This window comes from Excalfactoria chinensis, chromosome 10, assembly GCF_039878825.1.
Source record: "Excalfactoria chinensis isolate bCotChi1 chromosome 10, bCotChi1.hap2, whole genome shotgun sequence".
Taxonomy (NCBI): Eukaryota; Metazoa; Chordata; class Aves; order Galliformes; family Phasianidae; genus Excalfactoria; species Excalfactoria chinensis.
Genome location: NC_092834.1, coordinates 13,857,136 through 13,876,813, shown reverse-complemented (window position 1 = coordinate 13,876,813; position 19,678 = coordinate 13,857,136). Strand labels below are relative to the sequence as shown.

General features: G+C 33.7%; 1 protein-coding gene across 4 annotated transcripts in view; it reads right to left on the bottom strand.

The window, feature by feature from the left end:
- Positions 1–19,678, bottom strand: part of ENTREP2 (endosomal transmembrane epsin interactor 2) — a 98,178-nt gene that overhangs the window by 36,871 nt on the left and 41,629 nt on the right. For all 4 annotated transcript variants that reach the window (XM_072345917.1, XM_072345921.1, XM_072345918.1 and 1 more), the window contains exons 2-3: positions 19,390–19,446; positions 4,214–4,324 (exon numbers count right to left, since the gene is read on the bottom strand). In XM_072345917.1, the coding sequence (XP_072202018.1) occupies positions 4,214–4,324; positions 19,390–19,446 (168 nt within the window). The remainder of the gene's footprint in view (positions 1–4,213; positions 4,325–19,389; positions 19,447–19,678) is intronic.

The window sequence follows — 19,678 nt, the reverse complement described above, 5'->3', positions numbered from 1 at the left end:
TTAGATTTATATGCATGATTATAAAATAATTCCATCTTGCTCAATGGAGAAAATTGTCATACTGATTTTGAATTACATATTTGAGAGGGAAGAAGAATTTCATCGTCTGTTTTTCTGTCTCCTTCCAACAAAATTTAACTGCAGAAAGGTTTTTAACTACTCTGCTGCCAAGAATTATCATTGCACTTATTTTCTCTATTTGGTATTTCTATCGTTTCTTTATTCCCATTTTTGCAAGTTATGTAAAGGACTGATAAAATGGATATTCCCCACCTCTCCATGTCACCTGTTACAATTCCACCTGAACTGTTAGGAGTGAATAGTTAGTGCTGAGAAAAGGAATTCATATCACACAGGAGTTACTTGACCTATGAGTTTAAAGATGCCGGATAATCAGAACCAAGAATGACACCCACAGGAAATTTCCACAGCTCTCCCTGTGAAGAATAATAGATTCAAGGTACCATTCAGTAATCCTGAATCACTGCTGTTTTCCTCTAAGTAAAGTTGGAAACAAAATAGTTGGCTGCTAAGAAATCTAAACTATTACCCTTGCAGAAGAGTAAGTAGGGTGATGTATTTTAAATTTTCCAGACACTAATTCAGCAAAAACATTCCTAGTAAAAATGTGCATTTACTATTTTTAACTCAAATAACTCTCTGTGGTGTTGCCAATTTCCTGAACAAACGAATTATGATATAAGCCTTCCTTGCAGAAGTACCTCATGGAGCCATATATGCAGAAACACCTCAACAGAAGTTTTCCTTACTGTATAAGGAATTACTTAAATATATCAACAATTTTAATATTCTTCAAGTATGTAATGATTAAGAGTATATTTATACTTTTATTACCATTCCTATCAGGCTTATTTTGTACTCTGTTTTCATGCTGGTAACAAGAAAAGCAGCTGAAAGAGCAAAGTCCATTAAAAATCAAAAAAAATTTGTCAGCTGAGATGCAGGTGCTTTATGCTTCCCATACACAGTGATGGCATACATGGCAGCACTGGAAATACTTCACTGTACTAACTTACACAGACTGATTATACCCTCAGTCATTATTTGCACACTTTCATGGAAGCTGTAGTTTATTTCTACCTAGCATACGATTTGTGAAGCTGCTTTAAAAATTACAGAGAGCTTTTTTCAGATTTTACACTTGTCAGTTTTTAATACTATGTTTAAAAAGCAAAAGATTCTAAACCAACTACAGTTTAGAATCAGACAACCTCAGCTTCTCAAGTCAACAGAAAATACAATGTGAAAGGCCACTGGGGAGGCCTCTCTCTTGAACCTCTGTAGGAATGTTAGAAATGGTGTGAACTGTTAGATAGATAAATGCACAGGGAAAGTTTGAAACCTGAACTTTCAATTTAGAGTGGCATCAAAGAGAGTAGTCAGAATGCTACAGCACTAATGCTATATCAGCACCAGGCAGATCAATACAGTCTCCAGCTCCTCAAAAGTTTTTATAACTTTGTCTGAAGTTTTGAACTTCAACAAAGCTACCTACCACTAGAATGCTTATTCCTGTGACCTGTGGTGACACTGTTCAAGGAAAAATAGTCACTGACTCAAGGTGAGACACACTTGATTTTTCTAATAGAAAATACAGATCCCAGGCCTACCTCTATCTCATGTAATGAACTGGTGTCACATAAAAAAAAAAAAAAAGGCTGAAAACAGTAGTTCCTCAGTTACAATCCAACATCTATGAAAGATTCTTCAGAGATTCTGAAATATGCTCCATAGCTTCCTACTTCCTGATCTCTTGAGGTTGCTCCAACTCCTGCAAATCTGTGATTCTGTAACTCTCTCTTTAATTTAATTTTTAAACATTGTTAGAATTGTTTACATGAAAGTTCTTGCAAAACATCAGGGTGTTCTAGAAAGTACAGTATGCTCAGAAAACAGTAACACCTGCAATCAGAATGAAAAAGAAAATTCCTTTTCAATATCAAACACACATTTTTGAAGAACTTTTAACAATTTGCCCTACTGTGCACCTTTTCCTTCAAGTATGTCTTTGAAGTGACACTATTTTTTTTTTAATGGGGAGCAGTAAAGAAGGCTGAATGTCATCACATTCGTGCATTCAGCAAACAGCAGCTGATTCCATACCAAGGTTCAGATGGACCCCTTAAGCCGTTATTACATTATTCACAATACCCTCTCACAATTTTTTAGATAATATTAGAGTGCAATAAATGTCAAAAACACTCATTAGTTAAGAGCATTTCTAATCTGAAATCATATATATATGATATATGATATATATATATATATTATATATTTTATAATTTATAATTTTATATTTATATATATATATATAAATTCTTGGAGCTTTGTTTTGGTCAACAAATCAAAGAATGGCCCACTAAGCAAGAAAGGGATAAGTAATGCCATTTATTTTCCAACATCTGTTCTTTTCTTTTTTTCTTTTCCTTAGGACTTTGATGCTATTTCCATATGCGAGATGTGACAAGATGGCATTCCATGAGAACACCGAATGCCATGTGGCAAACATTATGTCCAGAAACAAATTCAAGGTACTCCTTACAGAGAACTGCCATAAACAAAATCATTTGACTCTGCAGGTTAAAATGCAATTATTTTGAGAAGCTGCTTATTCCTCTATGCAAACACACAGCCATTTCATTAAGTCCTCATGGGAAGTTGTAATACAAATGCACTCCCCAAAAGCAAATTAAAAATAGTCTTAGTACCAAAGCAGAGAAGTCAAAAGAAAACAGTAAGACTCACTTCAAAGAGCTCCCAACAAAAGATACCTATGGTACTTAGTTTCAAAAAATGCCATTCCAGAGTGCAGTATACATCCTGTAACACCTCCAGGTTCCATAAGTTGACCATTCTAGCTCTGCAGCACAATTCCAAATTTCCATAACAATGAGAAACAGGAACTCCCACCAAGTGTATATATATATAAGCAAAATCCTCCCTGCCTCTCTATGGGTTAATGCTGGTTTTCCATACATTCAGCTACCTGTCTACATCCATTTGGTTTTGTAAAGCCTGTACCCTAACCAGGGCTGGAAATCACAAACACTGTAGAAAGTGTAGCTCATTTATGGAGTTGCAGACACACTCCTTTGAAACAAGACATGGGTGAAAGGAATACAGAATAAAGGTTTAAAATCTGACCAAACAAGTCAAAGCACATGGCAAATTAACACCCAAATGTTCTCCTGTTCTGCATTTTTCATGTCTCTTTCAAAAACATTTGTTGAAATTTCATTATTTTAACTTTTTTTTTGTTAAATAATCTTCCATTCAAAGACATGCTTGAAGGGATTTGCTGGACAAAAATCAGAAGAGGAAAACAATGCCTGAATAGGAGAGGTGCAGAAGCATTTTGTGGATTCACCTGATAAAAATTACTTTTCTCTTTATCATTCAAGTCAACATCTTGGTGTGTGTCCAAGTGGAGAAGGCCAATACAGGCATAGAGCTAATATTTAATCAATATTATGCATACTCACGTAGTTTAGATAATTTGATAGGTTTACAGTCAGATTACATAAAAAAAAAACCACTGATGCGTGTCCATAAACATTCTGTAGCTCATTCATCATTCTTACAATCTAATGTCATTTGTCTTCCAAATTCAAGAAAAATGATAATTATTTTAATATTTACTTTAAGATTTCAGGCAGGCTATGTGTGTTTTTTCATGAGACAAAAGACAAAGGGTTTAGCTATACTGCAGCTTTTAACAATTTAAAGCATGTCATATTATGGCAACTTTTTATTATTATTCTATATTTTATTTAACATACATCTGCTTTGAAAATTATAAAGTTAACACTTTACGTAGATAAAAAAATATTACTGTACTCATACTAAAACATCAGTATCAGCATGTCTATGCAATACATTGGGTACAGAAGGAGACACTGGATGAAACTGTGACACTTGTAACATTAAATGGCAACCACTGCATTGCTCTGAAGGGGTCTTTATTTCACTTATTCTGCCTACAGTAGAAGCAAGTCTTTTCAGGTGGGAAATATTCTAAATACGTTAGCTCTTAAATTCTCAAATGTAGCCCAGTATGACCTGTCACATGGTAAAGGCAGCTCTACAGAACACAGAGGGTTTGAAAATTAAAGCAATGCGTGTATAAAATGCAAACAAATGAAAAATAATATGTATCGTCCTTCCTAGAAGAGACTTGTTTTTCATTACTCACCAACTGACATCCTTCCAGGGATTTTACTAGCTGAGCATTCTGACAAGAAAGAATGGAACCAGCTAAATTCAGCATTACACACACTGCAGAGAGCAGCATGAAAAAGGTTATCTGGAAAACAAAAAACAAAAACAAGCACGCTATTGATTATACTCTGCAGGAGGCTAACAGGAGAAAATAATCATTTAGATGTTCAAGAACTTCCTTCCTACCGCGCAATTAGGTGGATGTTAAATGGACTTTATACATTTTTAAGGAGAACATAGAATATTCATTAATCTTAAAACAAACTGAATCTCACACAGTAAACAACAAAATGGAAACTAGACTCAACTATCACTTTTGTCCATGCACTTCAAAATCCCCCATTTGTCTGCCATATTGGTCAAATATTCTGAAGATTTACAGTTTTATTAATTAACATCATTTACCATAAGTGTTCTTATAATCAAAAGCAGGCTTAAAACAATTCAGACTTCTTTTTGATGAGGACATAAGCATCTTAAATAGGAAAAGCATTGATGAACAGCATGCATAATGAGTTTCTCTAAGTTGGAAAAAGAAAATGAGTAAGATTTCTGATAAATAATCTACTTGACTTTAAAGAGCTACAATTTAAACAACATACTCCATATCAGCTACTCACTGGGTTAATGACTCCTTCACCCTCTTTTCAAAATGTGTGAAAACAATCATTTACTTGATTGCACCAGCTTAACTGTCATTTTACTGCTATAAACATAAGAAATGCTGGGCCAGTATAAGCAGTGAAATTTCAGTATGTGGTGAATTCAATATGCAGGGAAACTGAAAGGTACAAGCAGGAAGAGAACAAGAACAAATATGTACTTAATGCACTTTTGAGATATACACTATGCTTTATCTCCTAGAAGTACTCCAATTATAACTAGGGTCTTTGGTATTGTTTTCTGAATATTCAGCTTACTTATTCAAATACAAGGTGAACTTCTAGCCCTTTTACTGCAAAGTGCTTTCAACAATTCTATGGACCTTCTGAGCAAAATAAATTTCCCATTTTTATTATTATTTACTTTTTTTAATTGCCAGTATTTCAAATGCTAGCCTTGTATTACAAACTGTGCTGAAAAAAAAATCCACATTAGTGGTTACATTCTATTCCTCTTATGAACTACACACAGGTTCCTGAGAATTCACATCTTCAAAGAAGTGCAATGGACATCAAAACTTGTTTGAATTAAAAGAAAAAAAAAGAAAAGCAAAAGAAAAAAGAAACCATCAGTCGCCCTTTCTCTCAGAAGCAGATTTCAGATGAAGTTCCTGCATTTCATCCATCTCCAAAGTAATAAAAGGTGAACATCCTGTAACTTTACACTAACTGACTTGAACAGGCTCACAAGTGAAAAAGACGTGGTGTGAGAGTAAGCATTATGACCTTTACTTTTCCAGCCACAATATATAAGGCTTAGTGTGATGCAATGTCTCAGCTGGAAAGTGCATCTGCACCTCACTACGTTTGCATTTGAAACCACATTCGAAAGAATTGTCTGAAATGGTGCAAAACAGACCTAATCGATGCTTTCCTAACATGCTACTATTTAATTTGGGGCTTCACTGATAAGGCAATTATTATAACAGTGTTTATGTTTGTCCTATTTGCTTCTGTACTACTAATACAAATAAAGAAAAATGGAGAGAATTTGTAAGATAACTCTACCAGATTCATTATGCTATCCTTCATAACCCATTTATTTCTGGAAGGATCATGGTATTTCTAAATATTCATTCTAACAAAGGAACCCAAAATGGATCATGCAGTGTATCCGCAATAAATATAGGCTTTTTTTTTTTTTTTTTTTTAAGTGAGTGGTTTTCAATGAACATACTGCTTAAGTATAAAATGAAGATAACAAAGATGCCCACATTTAACTAAAAACAAACCAATGTATAAATTAATCTCAATTTACCAAAAAATTGTCTTAACATTTTGTCTATCAAATAAGTGAAGAAAGATACTGAACACAGTGACATGTTTATGCTTCACTTCAGCATAGAAAGCATTCAAAGTATTCAGTTCATTTAAAAAATGTGAGAAGTGTCTAACAGCATAACACAATAGAAATCTCATTGATTTCTGTAACATTTTAAAAGGAAAAGACACAGGACTTACAGAGTTCTAACACATCAACAATAAAAACCAACATTTGATCAAACTAAAACCCATTTAAGAAGCTGCCTCTGTCAGCAAAACATAAATAGATTCATAATAAATAATACACTCTATGAGTGGGAAGATAACACATTTTAGTTCTCTTTTCAGTCCCCCTAATCTATATCTCTCTTGAACTGAGAGATATCTCTCTTGAGCCTAGATATGAAGGGTCATGTTAGTCTGCTTTTCCTCGCTCCTTTTCATTTTGTTTCTCCTCTCTTCCCCTTAATCTGCCAAACTTCTACATAAACCTACAGAACACACCAATTAAACTACAATAAATATATGCATTTTGCATATACTTCCTTGGTAAACAGCTACAACTACTAGATAGGACGAGCCCAAGCAGAAGAAATAAGGTTTAATTAACACAGGTACTCTGATAAGCCTTCATTATCTTTGCAATATCATCCTGATCAAAAATATTTTGCAAAATACCAATGGGGGCTACAAGATAGGCATTAAATAAAGAATGCAAATTAAATTTTGATGTGGATTCATCCCACTTAATTATTCCAAAAACTGGCTTTAATTGAATTCTACATTTCTGAGAACTGTTTAAAATACAAATATGCCCAGTGTATCAAGGATGAATTCTAAACACTGCAGTCCCTACATGTACACATTATTATCACAATGCACTCACCTGCACAGAACAAAAAATGTGAATTCTCTACTCTGCCAATTCAAGAGACAGTTTATGATGAATTAAGACTGCAATACCTTCCATGTTGAAAGAAAAAATTATTGAAGCCCTAAACTTAATGGTTGGGCTAATTTTCCAGTTCTATCTTTAAAATGAGTCCTTTAAACAAATCTCAATTTATATATAAATAGTAATGCATAAATCATTAGGATTAATAGAGCTCAGCCACAGTGAAAATGTTCAAAAATAAAGCACATTTACTACTTATTTTTTCCTATTCTGAGACTTCCTATTCCTTTTTCATGTTTCTAATAGGAAACCACTTTTGATAATTGATTAAAAATGATATGAAGTGCTTTTTTAATATTTATCCACATGGCTATTCTAAAAAATGAGTAAAGAAGTTCCCAGTCACACAGCAGCTCTCATCTTTCTTAACAGACAAGTCCAAGAACGTACATTAATTTAAGAATGCAAGAACATATATACACATTATTATTTTACAAACTGCACATGCCATTAAAAGTATATTTGTCACTGTCAGAATTCTGCCTTGTGTTTTCAGTTCGCTGTTTTGAACATCAAACTAGGAAAAACTAATGTGAAAGACAGCTGTAATTCCCCAAACAATTACTCGACACTAATACACAACTTAAGTCAGCATCAAAATGGTTGTCAATCACACTGCAAGAAAACAAACTTTGAACATTACATTATGCTTTAGAACAGTATTCAATACTCTTCTTCAATGATACTGTAAACATAAGTAGCATGATACATTTCTTGTATTTTGTATAATAATTAGTAACTATGTCAGTAGATGAGATGGAAAAGCATACATGATGCGAAATGTATTACATGCTGTAGGCTTATTTAATAGTGATAAAACTTCATTAAAAAAAAAAAAGATACAACTGATTCAGAACAAATCTCTGAAGGCTTTATTGACTAATGAAGTATAGACAAGAAAATGGTTAAATCCAGCTTCCTTACGATTGGTAAGTATGTGCTGTCTCAAGAAATACTTCCTTTGTTCTAAAATTTGCCATTTTCTTTAGTGCCATCTTGTGCCAAGTAAGTTACAAACTATTATTTCTTAATGACCTTTTCAAGGCCCACAATGTCATCTGTAAAATGGGAGCTGTCTTAATCAAGACAAAGAGTCATCATACCTATCACTATTCCTGTCACCCTTCTCTTAGCTTTTCAATGAGGTAATTGGAATTGCGCTCAGCATTCAATATGTGGATTTAAACTGTGACACATATAACAAGATATTGTGGCTTGTCCTGTATTTCTTTTCTGAGAACCACTAGCATTTTATATGTATTGCTGAAGGGCAAGTACTGAACTTGATAGTTTTGGAAAACTACTCACAAACTCCTCCTGAATGTAAATTAATGTCTCACCTTATTTCAGACTATTTTTTTTTTTTTTTTTTTTACTATTTCCTAAGTCATAATGCTGATAATAAGTATAATGCATTATTATGTTACCTCAATTAACTGGTAAGTCTTTATTTGTGTGCTCTTCAAATGGTCCCTCTGTAAGCTTTGCAGAAATTACAAAACCTATCAACATGTAAGTCTAGGAATACAAACTACTTCTCATCAAAGCACATACTATTAGTTGTACTTCGTTGTTATTATTACAAACATTTATTTTATCTTAATAAATGAACTGCATTTAAAAACAGAATCCAAAGACTGAGGACTGTGGTGGTCAGTGCTTCTTCTGTTCAGCACGGTGCAATGTGCATTACCTGCATGGAGCCTGAAGAGAGGCACAATGAGCATCCTCTCAGTGAGGAGCTCCAGGTTGCTCAGGGCAAGGAGGATTCCTGAGACCCCAAGATGTGGGCAGGAAGGTCTCAGCACAGAGCAGAGCTCAGAAAGCACACAGCAGTAGCCAGGATGGACAGAACCACATCAGGGACACAACAGTGGAAATGGAGTGACATGCTGCCACTTGGGAAATAACTGAGGCAAGCAAACTAGCGAGGACTCAACACAAAGTTACCTGGATTCCAAGAAGAATCATATTAAAACCCTTCAGTAATTTCCAACCTGTCTTATGTAGTTCCATTATAAAAGGTAACTATTAGGTTTATTTTCTAAAAATATCTGGTTTTAAAGCTTATTGTTTTTTTCTACACAATTCACAATAAAAAGATGCCCAAACAGATCTCATTAAAAACTGGCTGACAGAAGATTCTACCATGAGCAAAACTGAAGTGCATCTTAAGCTAAGTATAAAGAAACATAATAAGGTAATAATAGTGAGAAACTAAAACTAGGCAGATTCAGATCTGGGTATTGATTTTTACTAAGATTTATTAACTATTGGAATACTGTATCTATGAGCATGGTGGAATGTTCATCACACAGGCAACACAAAATGCATTTTTTCAATTATTTTGGTCTGTATGCCATGACTCCAGAGGTAGTTTTGGTGTTCGTGGTTAAGGTTCTTTGGGCTCAGCCATATTACATGATCTTCCAGAACCCTTCCGGCCTTATTTATTCAGCTATGAAGTGTAAAACTCAAAAATACCAGAAGATAAAAATAAGGTTGATTTAATTACAATTCATGTAATTAAATATATAACCCACAGATCATTCTAAAATGAACCCATTTATAAAACTTAAAGCACAGAAAATGTAATCACACTAAAACTTGTCTAATGGTTTCCAAGTGCTCACGAAGCAAAATTTAGCTTCCCATTATTTTCTTCGTAATTGAGACTCTTCTATTTCATGATTCAATATATCGTTTTCAAAATTATTTCTCAACAGTTGCCAAGAAGTGACTGATAATGAAAAAGCATTGGCATTTCAAATCTGTTTAATTGAGCATTCCATGTCCTTTGCCCAATTAAAATAAAGGTCTCAACAACAATATTCTCTATTGGTCTCAAGTAATGATCTGTATTAAACAGGCAGAAATATTCTCTGCTCTGTAACATAGCACTGTGTTAAAGATTTAATGCTTCTACATGAAGAAACACAAATTATAATATTTTATCCTGAAATATATATAACCATTAAATTCCAGACATTACCAAATTGAATTACATTTCCCATAGATACAATTCCTTTTGACTTGCTCTAATGAGGCTGTCTGACTTCAGAGAAAGCTGAAATCTTGTTATATTAATTAAACTACACTCAACTATTTATATTTTCAAAGCTAAATAATTCAGATGAAGACTCCTAAGATTAAATTTGGAATGAACAATTTTAATTGACCATGTTAAAGGCCTTACTGACTTGTTTCTATGCACATAAACTGATAGTTCAATTAATTTATTAATTGTTGCTGGCCAATATTTTCCTTTTTTTTTACTGTGTGTTTGTGTGAAAAAATTACTATATACTACTCATTAAAAAATATGTTATTGGAGGGTATAATAAATGCTGCTGTCATTAAATTATAAGAAAAATGTATGGCTGCCCACTATTCAGGCTCTGACCAAGAGTCAGGACATCCCATCTTTAAACTAATCATCTGAAAGCTGCCACCAAGAGGATGGTGCATGAGCAGAACAAGGCAATATGTGCTTCCAGCAGGATTTGCATCATGAAAAACAAAACATACTTAAGGACCAGAACGAGTAGTTCGGTTTCCTCCTGCGGCATTGCACAGTAGTACATAACAATAAGGGTAGGGATTCAATAGCTGCTTCTAAAGCTTTGGAAGATCTCTAGAATCAAAAATGTGACCTTGTCCCTGCACAGACAGGGACAGATAAAGGGAAATACCTGATAGTATCGAAACTAATCTCCTCTGATATCTTATAATGAGAGTGTACCACAATTCAATATCCCCAAGAAACTCACTAGCAGTGAAGGCAATTTAGATAGGTAGATATTTTGAAGGCAATACAGATTTTTTCCATACATCATCATGGCTAAAGTACTGCAACACAAGTGAGTTTAGCACTGTCACATTCTACATATTAACACTATGTGTTTGTTATTTCTGTGATGCTATATTACAGAAGTACCAATTCACAGGTTTTTTTTTAATATTTCTTTAGGAAAGTATACCAGGAGGTTTGATTCAGTAATAAACTTCTAATGCTCTCAGCTCATAAACTGATTAAACAAATTTATCAAAGCTGGATAATTTTGCATCTTCTCATTTTTTGCTGTTTTCCACACATTTCTGAAGTGGATGTTTTCATTGGAAAATGGAACGTGAAAAACTTAGTCCAAACAGATTATTTTGACAGTTGCTCTGATGGTTCTATCATCTCCCTACCATTATCAACAGCACAACAAACATCTGCATGTAGATTTGTAGTAATTCATTCTGGTATCTAGAAAACTTTTTTGTTGTGTTTCACACCCTCACAATAATCTGCTCCTTTTTTCAACCCCCTTTTCCTTCCCCAGCTCAGTGAGCTGCAGAGTTACGCTTCAGGTTTCATGCGTACTTGCCTCTACATGTATCTCTGTGATCAAAAGCACTTCAAACATAATTTATTTTTAGTAGAATTTTGACCATATCAACCAGACTTAAAACTTGCAACTACTTCAGACATATCTCCTTTCAACGTATTATCTGACAAAGAAATAATTATATTAATTACATTTTTTAAATTACCTAATAAAATAGATAATCTATCTCAAATCTCAAACATTTTCCATGACAATTATCCACAGTTTAATTAGAAAATAACTTTTTCTACATTAGTTTTGTTTATAACAAAATGTTACATATGTAAATGAAAGAGCCAGCTAGATCAGTAACCTGAAATCAATACATTAAAAAGAATGCATTTATATTGCAGTAATTTTTCAGTAAATCTACACGAGAGTGAACTGCATTAACGGGCTCCTCCATTTGTACAGTATATTACTTTTGCAACTGTCACATTGCCACAACAATTCACCTTCAGAACAAATAAAAGTCCCAACAAGATGTTGCACTGTGTAAATTAACCTTCCATAACATCTGTAGCACAATGCCCTGAGGAAATAAAAGCTCATGCTGTCTTGCTGACAAGGACAGGCATCAAAAGGCCATGCAAGCAGCCCCTCCTGACAGCAGCGTAATTAGAGAGAAACTGGTTGTGCAGTTCAAATACACAGATATTTTGCATCTGCCCTTTCCAAAATATTAATAGCAATTACTTATTCATATGTAATTATCCTCATTAACAAACAGCTATGTGGTATCACTGAAGGCTACTACACCAGAACGCTTCTACTTTCGCCACTGGGGAAGAAGGCATTTCAATATGCATTTCTCTACTCAGCATGCCTTAAGTTTCTGTTCCTCCATTCCATGCAAGTAGAAATGTATCAGGGCAGCAAGAACAACAAAAGGAGGACAACACCTAGTCTGGTCCTACTGCTTACTTCAGTGTTAGAAAAATGATAAAATTTCTTCTTTACTGTTGCAGCCACGAGGACAATTTCAGCAGAAAGTAAGCAGCCAGGTCTTTGCTGTTTTCTAACCATGTGAACAAGTACCACAGAAAACCAGTCCTCTTGCCACAGAGCCAATCTTTCGGTTTTCCAATCAAATACAAGCAGTGATTCTGTACTGTGTTGGTTAGGAAAGAAAGAGATCAGGAAACGCAGTAACTTCACGATATATTTATCTCTGTGCTTATAAATACACTCAAATCATGTATATGCTGTTGTCACATTGCTGTACTACTGTAAACTACAGGTCTCCTCAAACAGAATAAAGTCACTGAACTATTGTAATGGGCTGAATTTTCGTTAAGAATGTCATCTTAAAGCTAATGTGTTCTCTTAATTCATCTTCAACTTAATAACATTGTTCAACAAAAATAAATATGAAAATAATATTAATGGACATGTTAGCCTGATGATCAAACACATGAGCTGAAAAGGGACCAAAATAAGCCAGAAGACTACTGCTTTTTCCCCTTAATCAGCTTTCTAGTACTACAGTGCTATGGAAACTGACAATGAGAAAAATGTGTAAAACCACAGGAAAGAGCACTGAGGGGACCACACCAGATCTTCTGTCTGTACTGCTCACATCTATCTCCCTGTCATACACAAACCATAAATTACAGAAGCTTAGAGGACTTAGCTTTTCCATGGGCCTCTTTATAATACATTACTGCAGGTAGAAGTCAATTTGTGCTGTGCTGCTACAAGCATACAGGGAGAAAAAGCTCTGGCATACTTTGAAAGCACCATTTTTGTTGCTTACTCCCTCTAGACAGAAAAGATACTTCTTTATCAGTGTCTAATTTTGTAAAATGATCACGTCATTTTTCAGCCTTCTAATGTGACAATACCTTTATCTGGTCTATGAAATATCCCAAATTTTCTATTGCTGATGCAGTTCAACGAACACTTTTAACTTATCTTCAGAAATGCATTTATCTACAATTATGTCTAAAAGATACAACTATAAGGGTATAACGGACTCCAAGCATTTAAAAGTAGTTAATTTTCTCTCTCCTTTATGACCACATGGTAAGAAGCTACGTATGGTAAAATTAAGAACAGGAAAAGGACTAAAATATCTGTAGTGTGGAAAAACTAGTCAAGCCTGAGGAGAAAGTTATTTAAGAAGCAAGGGAAAATATTGTGACATTTCTAGCATATAAACAAAAAGTGACCAACAAGGGAGACTAAAAATGCCTAAAAAGTGCAAACAGAGATATATCCCTAAAAATAAAGTGAAATAAATTTGCTTCTCTGGTGCTTATGGAAGTGAGGCAGATGTCAGAAGCAGAGATTAATTTCCCAAGGAGGAAGAAATACTGAAGGAAATAAGGCTCATGCCAAGAAAGAACTGAAGAAATTAGAAATGTGCAAAAGCTGCCAAAAAGTCCAGGACCAGATGGGCTGCAGCCTACATTTCTAAATGAAAGAGCAAATGAGATGGAAGAACCATTAGCAGATATATTTAGAAAGTGTGTGAGAACAGGGGAATTACTGATGGACCAAAGAGAGGCAAATGTAACACCCACACCATACCCTTCATTTAAGCAGCAGCAATGACTCTGGAATTGTGACAGTTCCCTATTGCCAAGGTATTGTGCTAGCATTAACTGCTGACATGGCAGAAGGGACTGCTGCTTAAGGGTAACAGAGATGTGCTTGTTTAGAAGAGTTAAGCGTTAGTCCCAACAGGCTTTGTCTGCTCTTCAGGAAAAGCTATCTTAGGGGGTTTTAAAATTCTACCAATGTCCCAAAGAGCAGTCCAGATTCCAAGTAGGGTGATGCTGGAGGCACCTGGGCCCATGAACAGGAAGCCTCTGAAGAAAGGGTAGGACAAACAGATCCAGGCAAGCAGAAGTCATATGAAATGCTCAGCAGTGAAAAGGGACAACAGATCTTCATTAAAATAGATGCTTCACTCAGTGACACCTGTTCTCCTCCAGTTTATAAAGACATCTTGAATTCACTGCCTCTGTTTTCATCTCAAGTTTTGTGTCTCTTTCTCCCAGCCCACTGTTTTACTGGGTCATTTCTGTTTTAGTCATTCTTTTTCTGTCACATTCCAATAAAATGGCAGTGGAGACAAGGTTTTTTATCAATTGTTTTCATATTTCTACTAGAGAAGAAAGAATTTACAGTCTTAGGGGGAATATAAACAAACAATAAAAACACAAACAAAAAAGGAAAAGATGCTGATCGTGATTTTCTATGCAATTGTTTCTGCTTCTGCCTCTGAGCAAACCAGCAGATAGATAAAGGCCAATTGTTTTTTTTTCCCCTAGAAGTACAGAAAATTAAGCCTCTTTCAGGATTACAGTCCTCTTGTTTCCATTTCGAAGCACCTGAAAATAAATAGCAATTCTATGTAAATTGTTATTTACTTCCACTTTTCACCACAGCTTCCTCTGAGTTACATAGAAGACCAGCAAGAACAGAATCTTTATTATTTTATATTACTTTGAACACTGAAGTATTCATTTCTATATTTTTATAGGTAATTTACTGAAATACAGCAGTCAACCAGGTCAGAGAAAGATTTACTACTCCAGCAATTCATATATATGTTTAGCCAGACTAAAGCAAGCCTTGAAAGCTAACTCTGCAACTAACTTTGAAATTTAACATTAAAATGTCAATAACAAAATAAAATGCCAAAACATAGGAATGCTCATAAGCAAATCTCAGAATTAATCTAGATTTCCAAATATTAATTCCAAGTAAAACAACATCCAATGCTATGGAAAGAGAAGCAAAAGGTAGTGGTGAAAACTTGACCTGTAAGAGAAGTATTTAATTTCTAAAAAATACTTCAGTAATGTTAAAGGAAAAAATACAGTAACTAAACAACAAAAGAAGAATCAACGGTGAACTCTGAAAAACTGAATGACTTCTCTTGGAGTCCTGGTACATAAGCAGAGCTCAGCATATATGGAATGTAATTCAGATTGGCTTACTGAATGAATTTAAGAAGCAATAAATTTACAAGACGGCAGATTAGTTTGTTTTTGTTTTTCTTTTTAATTCAGCTATTATTTATAAATAGGAATTCTCCCCAGTATGGACTCATTTTTTTTTATAAATAGTTCATTTATACAAAGTTCATTTCTTTTTATAAATAACAATTTTTTCCCATAACCATCTTTTGTTCATTGTTCATTCTCCACCAAACTCCAATCTAAATGTTTCTCTGATGCCTCTGTCTATACACATGATACCAGCTAATAAAATAAATAAACAAAACACTATTAAAAAAATAATAAGTAAAACATTCACATTCACTTTTCTTAGTTGCAGCGCAAGACACTAGCTTCAGTGTTATTTCTTCAACTGTTCTGCACGTGAACTTTGTTCATGCAGCAGTCTACTGAAATCAGGTCTGGGAATAAAAATGTTGTACTGGAGGACAAAATCTAAACCACTACCACCACTCATCAGAGCCAACATACAAATTGTGCACCCAGCAATTAAGAAACAAAACAGTGAGAAATACTGGTAGACATTTGAAGAATTTTTGATGGCCAAATTTTTCAAGAGATTTCAAGACTAAGAAATATGGTGCAAAGAAACTGAATTATTTTAAAAGCAAGAGGCGATTCCCATTGTTGTAATGCAAGCACTTGGCAGCCATTAAACTCCAGCAGAAAACAATCTCCAAAAAGTTTATAAAATCTGAATCTATGTCAAGTACTCTTCTAACAGAAGCGTAGCAATTGAAATAGCTCCTAATCAGACTCACAAATTCAACAGAGTTAACTGAAACAGTTTATTTGCTATCAGTTGCAACTTTCTCCTCTTTTAATAGTAATTGACACTCACTGTGGGCTTTTTGTATAGGGGAACACAGCATCAACAACTGTTATAGAGTAACAGTAGGCTCAGACAAAATCCTACTAGTCCACCAAAAGAGAACAATATTCACAGGTTATGTTAAAACTTACACCATTTTTAAGGCATGTTGCTTCTCAAAGAGGTTAACTTGCTGATCTGGATATACTGTCAAATTTTTATAGGAATAAATGTGGAAGAACATATGAAAAGCTGCTACATTACACATGCACATTTTGTCAAAGGCCATATTTACCTGCTGGACTCTTATTAACATCATCATCTCACCATTTTAAAAACGTTGATTTCAATTTAGTATTGCTGTGTGCTAATACATTAATTGAAGCTCTGCTAGCATCAGAATATGAAGCATAAATTAATTTTCATTTCTAAGTGAACTACATGAATCTCACAGAATATATCATACAGCTGAAATTGTTTTTCAGACAAAGAAAAGACAGTAATTTGTAATATCCTATTTTATTTTATTTTTTTGCTATACAGATAACTGATTAAATAGAATTCTCTGCCATATCGTTCTAGGTGAGTCAGAATTAAGTTACATGTAAAGATACATGCAGACCACCACTGACAGACTAAGCAATTCTAATTTCACTTTTATTTTTAAAATACATTAATAAATTTTTGAAAATGGAGGCATGCTTCATTAATACCTATTAATACAAACCATCGCCCAGTTTGCAACTTATCTACTAAGCAACAACTCATGTCTTTCAGCCATGATCGTTACCTTTCTTTAAAAATACATATTTATCAAAATGTTTATGATTCATTAAATCTTATATTTAAATTATCAATCCAAATTCTATCCCTGTCTAAAAGAGAGACAGTTGTAACAGCAGCATAAGAGCAGTACTAGATATATGTATTTTTTTACACACAATGAATACCAGAGTCTCTCCAAGACTAAGTATGAGTAAAACAAAACAATAATACAAGTACTTTAATGTCTATTATATCAATCTCTGTCAGATTTTTCCAATTATATATTATAGCACTATTATACTCAGGAATATTAAAAAACATTTACATATATATATATACATACACACACATAATAAGATATACTACATATTAAGATAGATTGATGGGAAAACGTATCATGATATTATAACAAATATATTTGAAAAAGGAGAATAATATGGAAAAGAATGAAGTTTATGGTCAGCAACAACCCATTTCAAGAAATATTTATCTAGAAAGATGTAATAAAAAGCAGCATAATGTATAGGCAATAGGTTTTAGAATTCAGTTAAAACTGTAAGTCTCCATACTTGTCTGAGTGAGAAGGGAACTGAGGGAGCTGGGAACTGAAAAACATTTGCTGAAATATTACAAGGTTCTTATTTTCCCATAAATGCAGTCTCTAACTGTACTGAATTCAAAGGAAGGCAAGTAATAACGAACCAGTGTTCAAAGCAGAAAATACAAGAAGTGAAAAATAGAAGTCCTGTAATTTTTCTTGGTGTGGAATGAAAATCTATTTTGTAATCCTAATTTACACCCTAATCATACTGAGAGATTTTCAATGTATAAATGCATACCACAAGTTCTTCTAAGTTTATTTCTGCACAAATTATGGACATTAATTGTTAAAAGGAAGACTTCAATCACATACTACATCCAGTCAGGTTATCAGAGTAATGTAACGATTATCCTACTACAATAATGCTTATATACAGAAATGTCTGTTCATGTGATATTTACAAAGAAAATGTGTAAACGCACAAAAAAAATAATGTGGTAAAAAACATTAAAGTATACTTTAAGAATCATTAACCTTAGTATTGGGATAGAGAGTTGTCCATAGACTAATCTTATGTCCACATACAATAAGGAAATACAATTTCAATGTATTCCAATTGAAAGAATATTTTATATTTACATTTTATATTTCGAAATGTAACAGTGAGCAGCAAATGAAACTATAAAGGTCTGTTAATGAATTCATTAACATACGGGTTAACATTTAACTACATCAAATTATTCAGTTCATTTTAATTGATGTTTCACTGTAAGACTTTACAAGCACATGAATTACTTCAAGTGGCCATCAATTATAGGTCTGTTAATAACAATATTAGTTAATTTGTATCAGAATGTGCACTGTTCTTGTCAAAAAATAACCAAAACTTTACCAAATTTTATTTCTTGCAACTGTCCCAATTTCTATAACACATACATACTAGAAATACATAACATACCACCGCATTCAATACATACCTAGCTATCACTATTTGGGATTTTTAATACTGTATTGCATTCTAAAATCACGTAGGCCAAAAATCTTGTTTTATTCATTCTTAGCAAATAAAATAATTTTCCCAAATTAATCTTTGTCTCCCCTTAAGGAACATACTGCACACACATCATTCCTTTTCCCACTTAGTGAGAAACTGCACTCGAGGAGAAATAGAAACAATAATATAAATAGATAATAATTATTATGCTCAGATTGCTGTCTGCTTTAGAAAAGACTACCAAATATTTTTCAAATCTAACAATAGTGAGGTATTACTCAATTATTTCCTACATCATACAAGCAAAATTAGTATCATTCCATACATTTTAGATGCATCTTCATTCAAACTCAATGTGGTACATAAGAATAACTGAAACTATTCTCTCTTTTTACAGAATGAAATAAAGATCATTATTAATAACTATTATTCAATAAGTGGAAAAACATTTCCACAAACACAATGATTTTAAGACCTTTTTTTCATTTATAGTAGTTTGGAGGCATATATAATGTTACACTATACTAGCAAATACACAAACTGCAATAGCATATAGGTGTTCTATCCAGTTTACCTGTCTGGAACTCACAATCAACCAAAAGTACAATGGGGTGCCACAAGATCCACAGTAGGCCATCAAAGGCCTTACTACAGTCAATTTGTAACATTTCATAGTAGCAAGGTACCAAAACCTAATCTTGACAGGCACAGTCAAAATAAAGTCAAAACCTCTAGGAGTTACTTATGCAGAATCCTTTGGACTACCTATACAAAGTCTGTATAACACAACTGATGGCAGTGCTGCCAGCACTCACCACAAGTGAAAGGGGTCTCTTCCATGAAACAACACCAATCAATCCTGACAGCAGCACCTGCAACAGAGAGAGCAGAGTCACCAGAGACATGGGTTTTACAATTACATTATTAAAAATAATTATAATAGTATGTACTGAGGTGAATTTCAGTCATGACATGTTTCTAGAGTGTTGGAAACTATCTGCTAAAAAGATAATGTTTTCATTTTATTCTGAGTAAGAATTAAACAGAAGTGCTGTTAATCTGTTTTTCAATCTAACTGCCAAATCCAATTAGTTCTGATAGAAT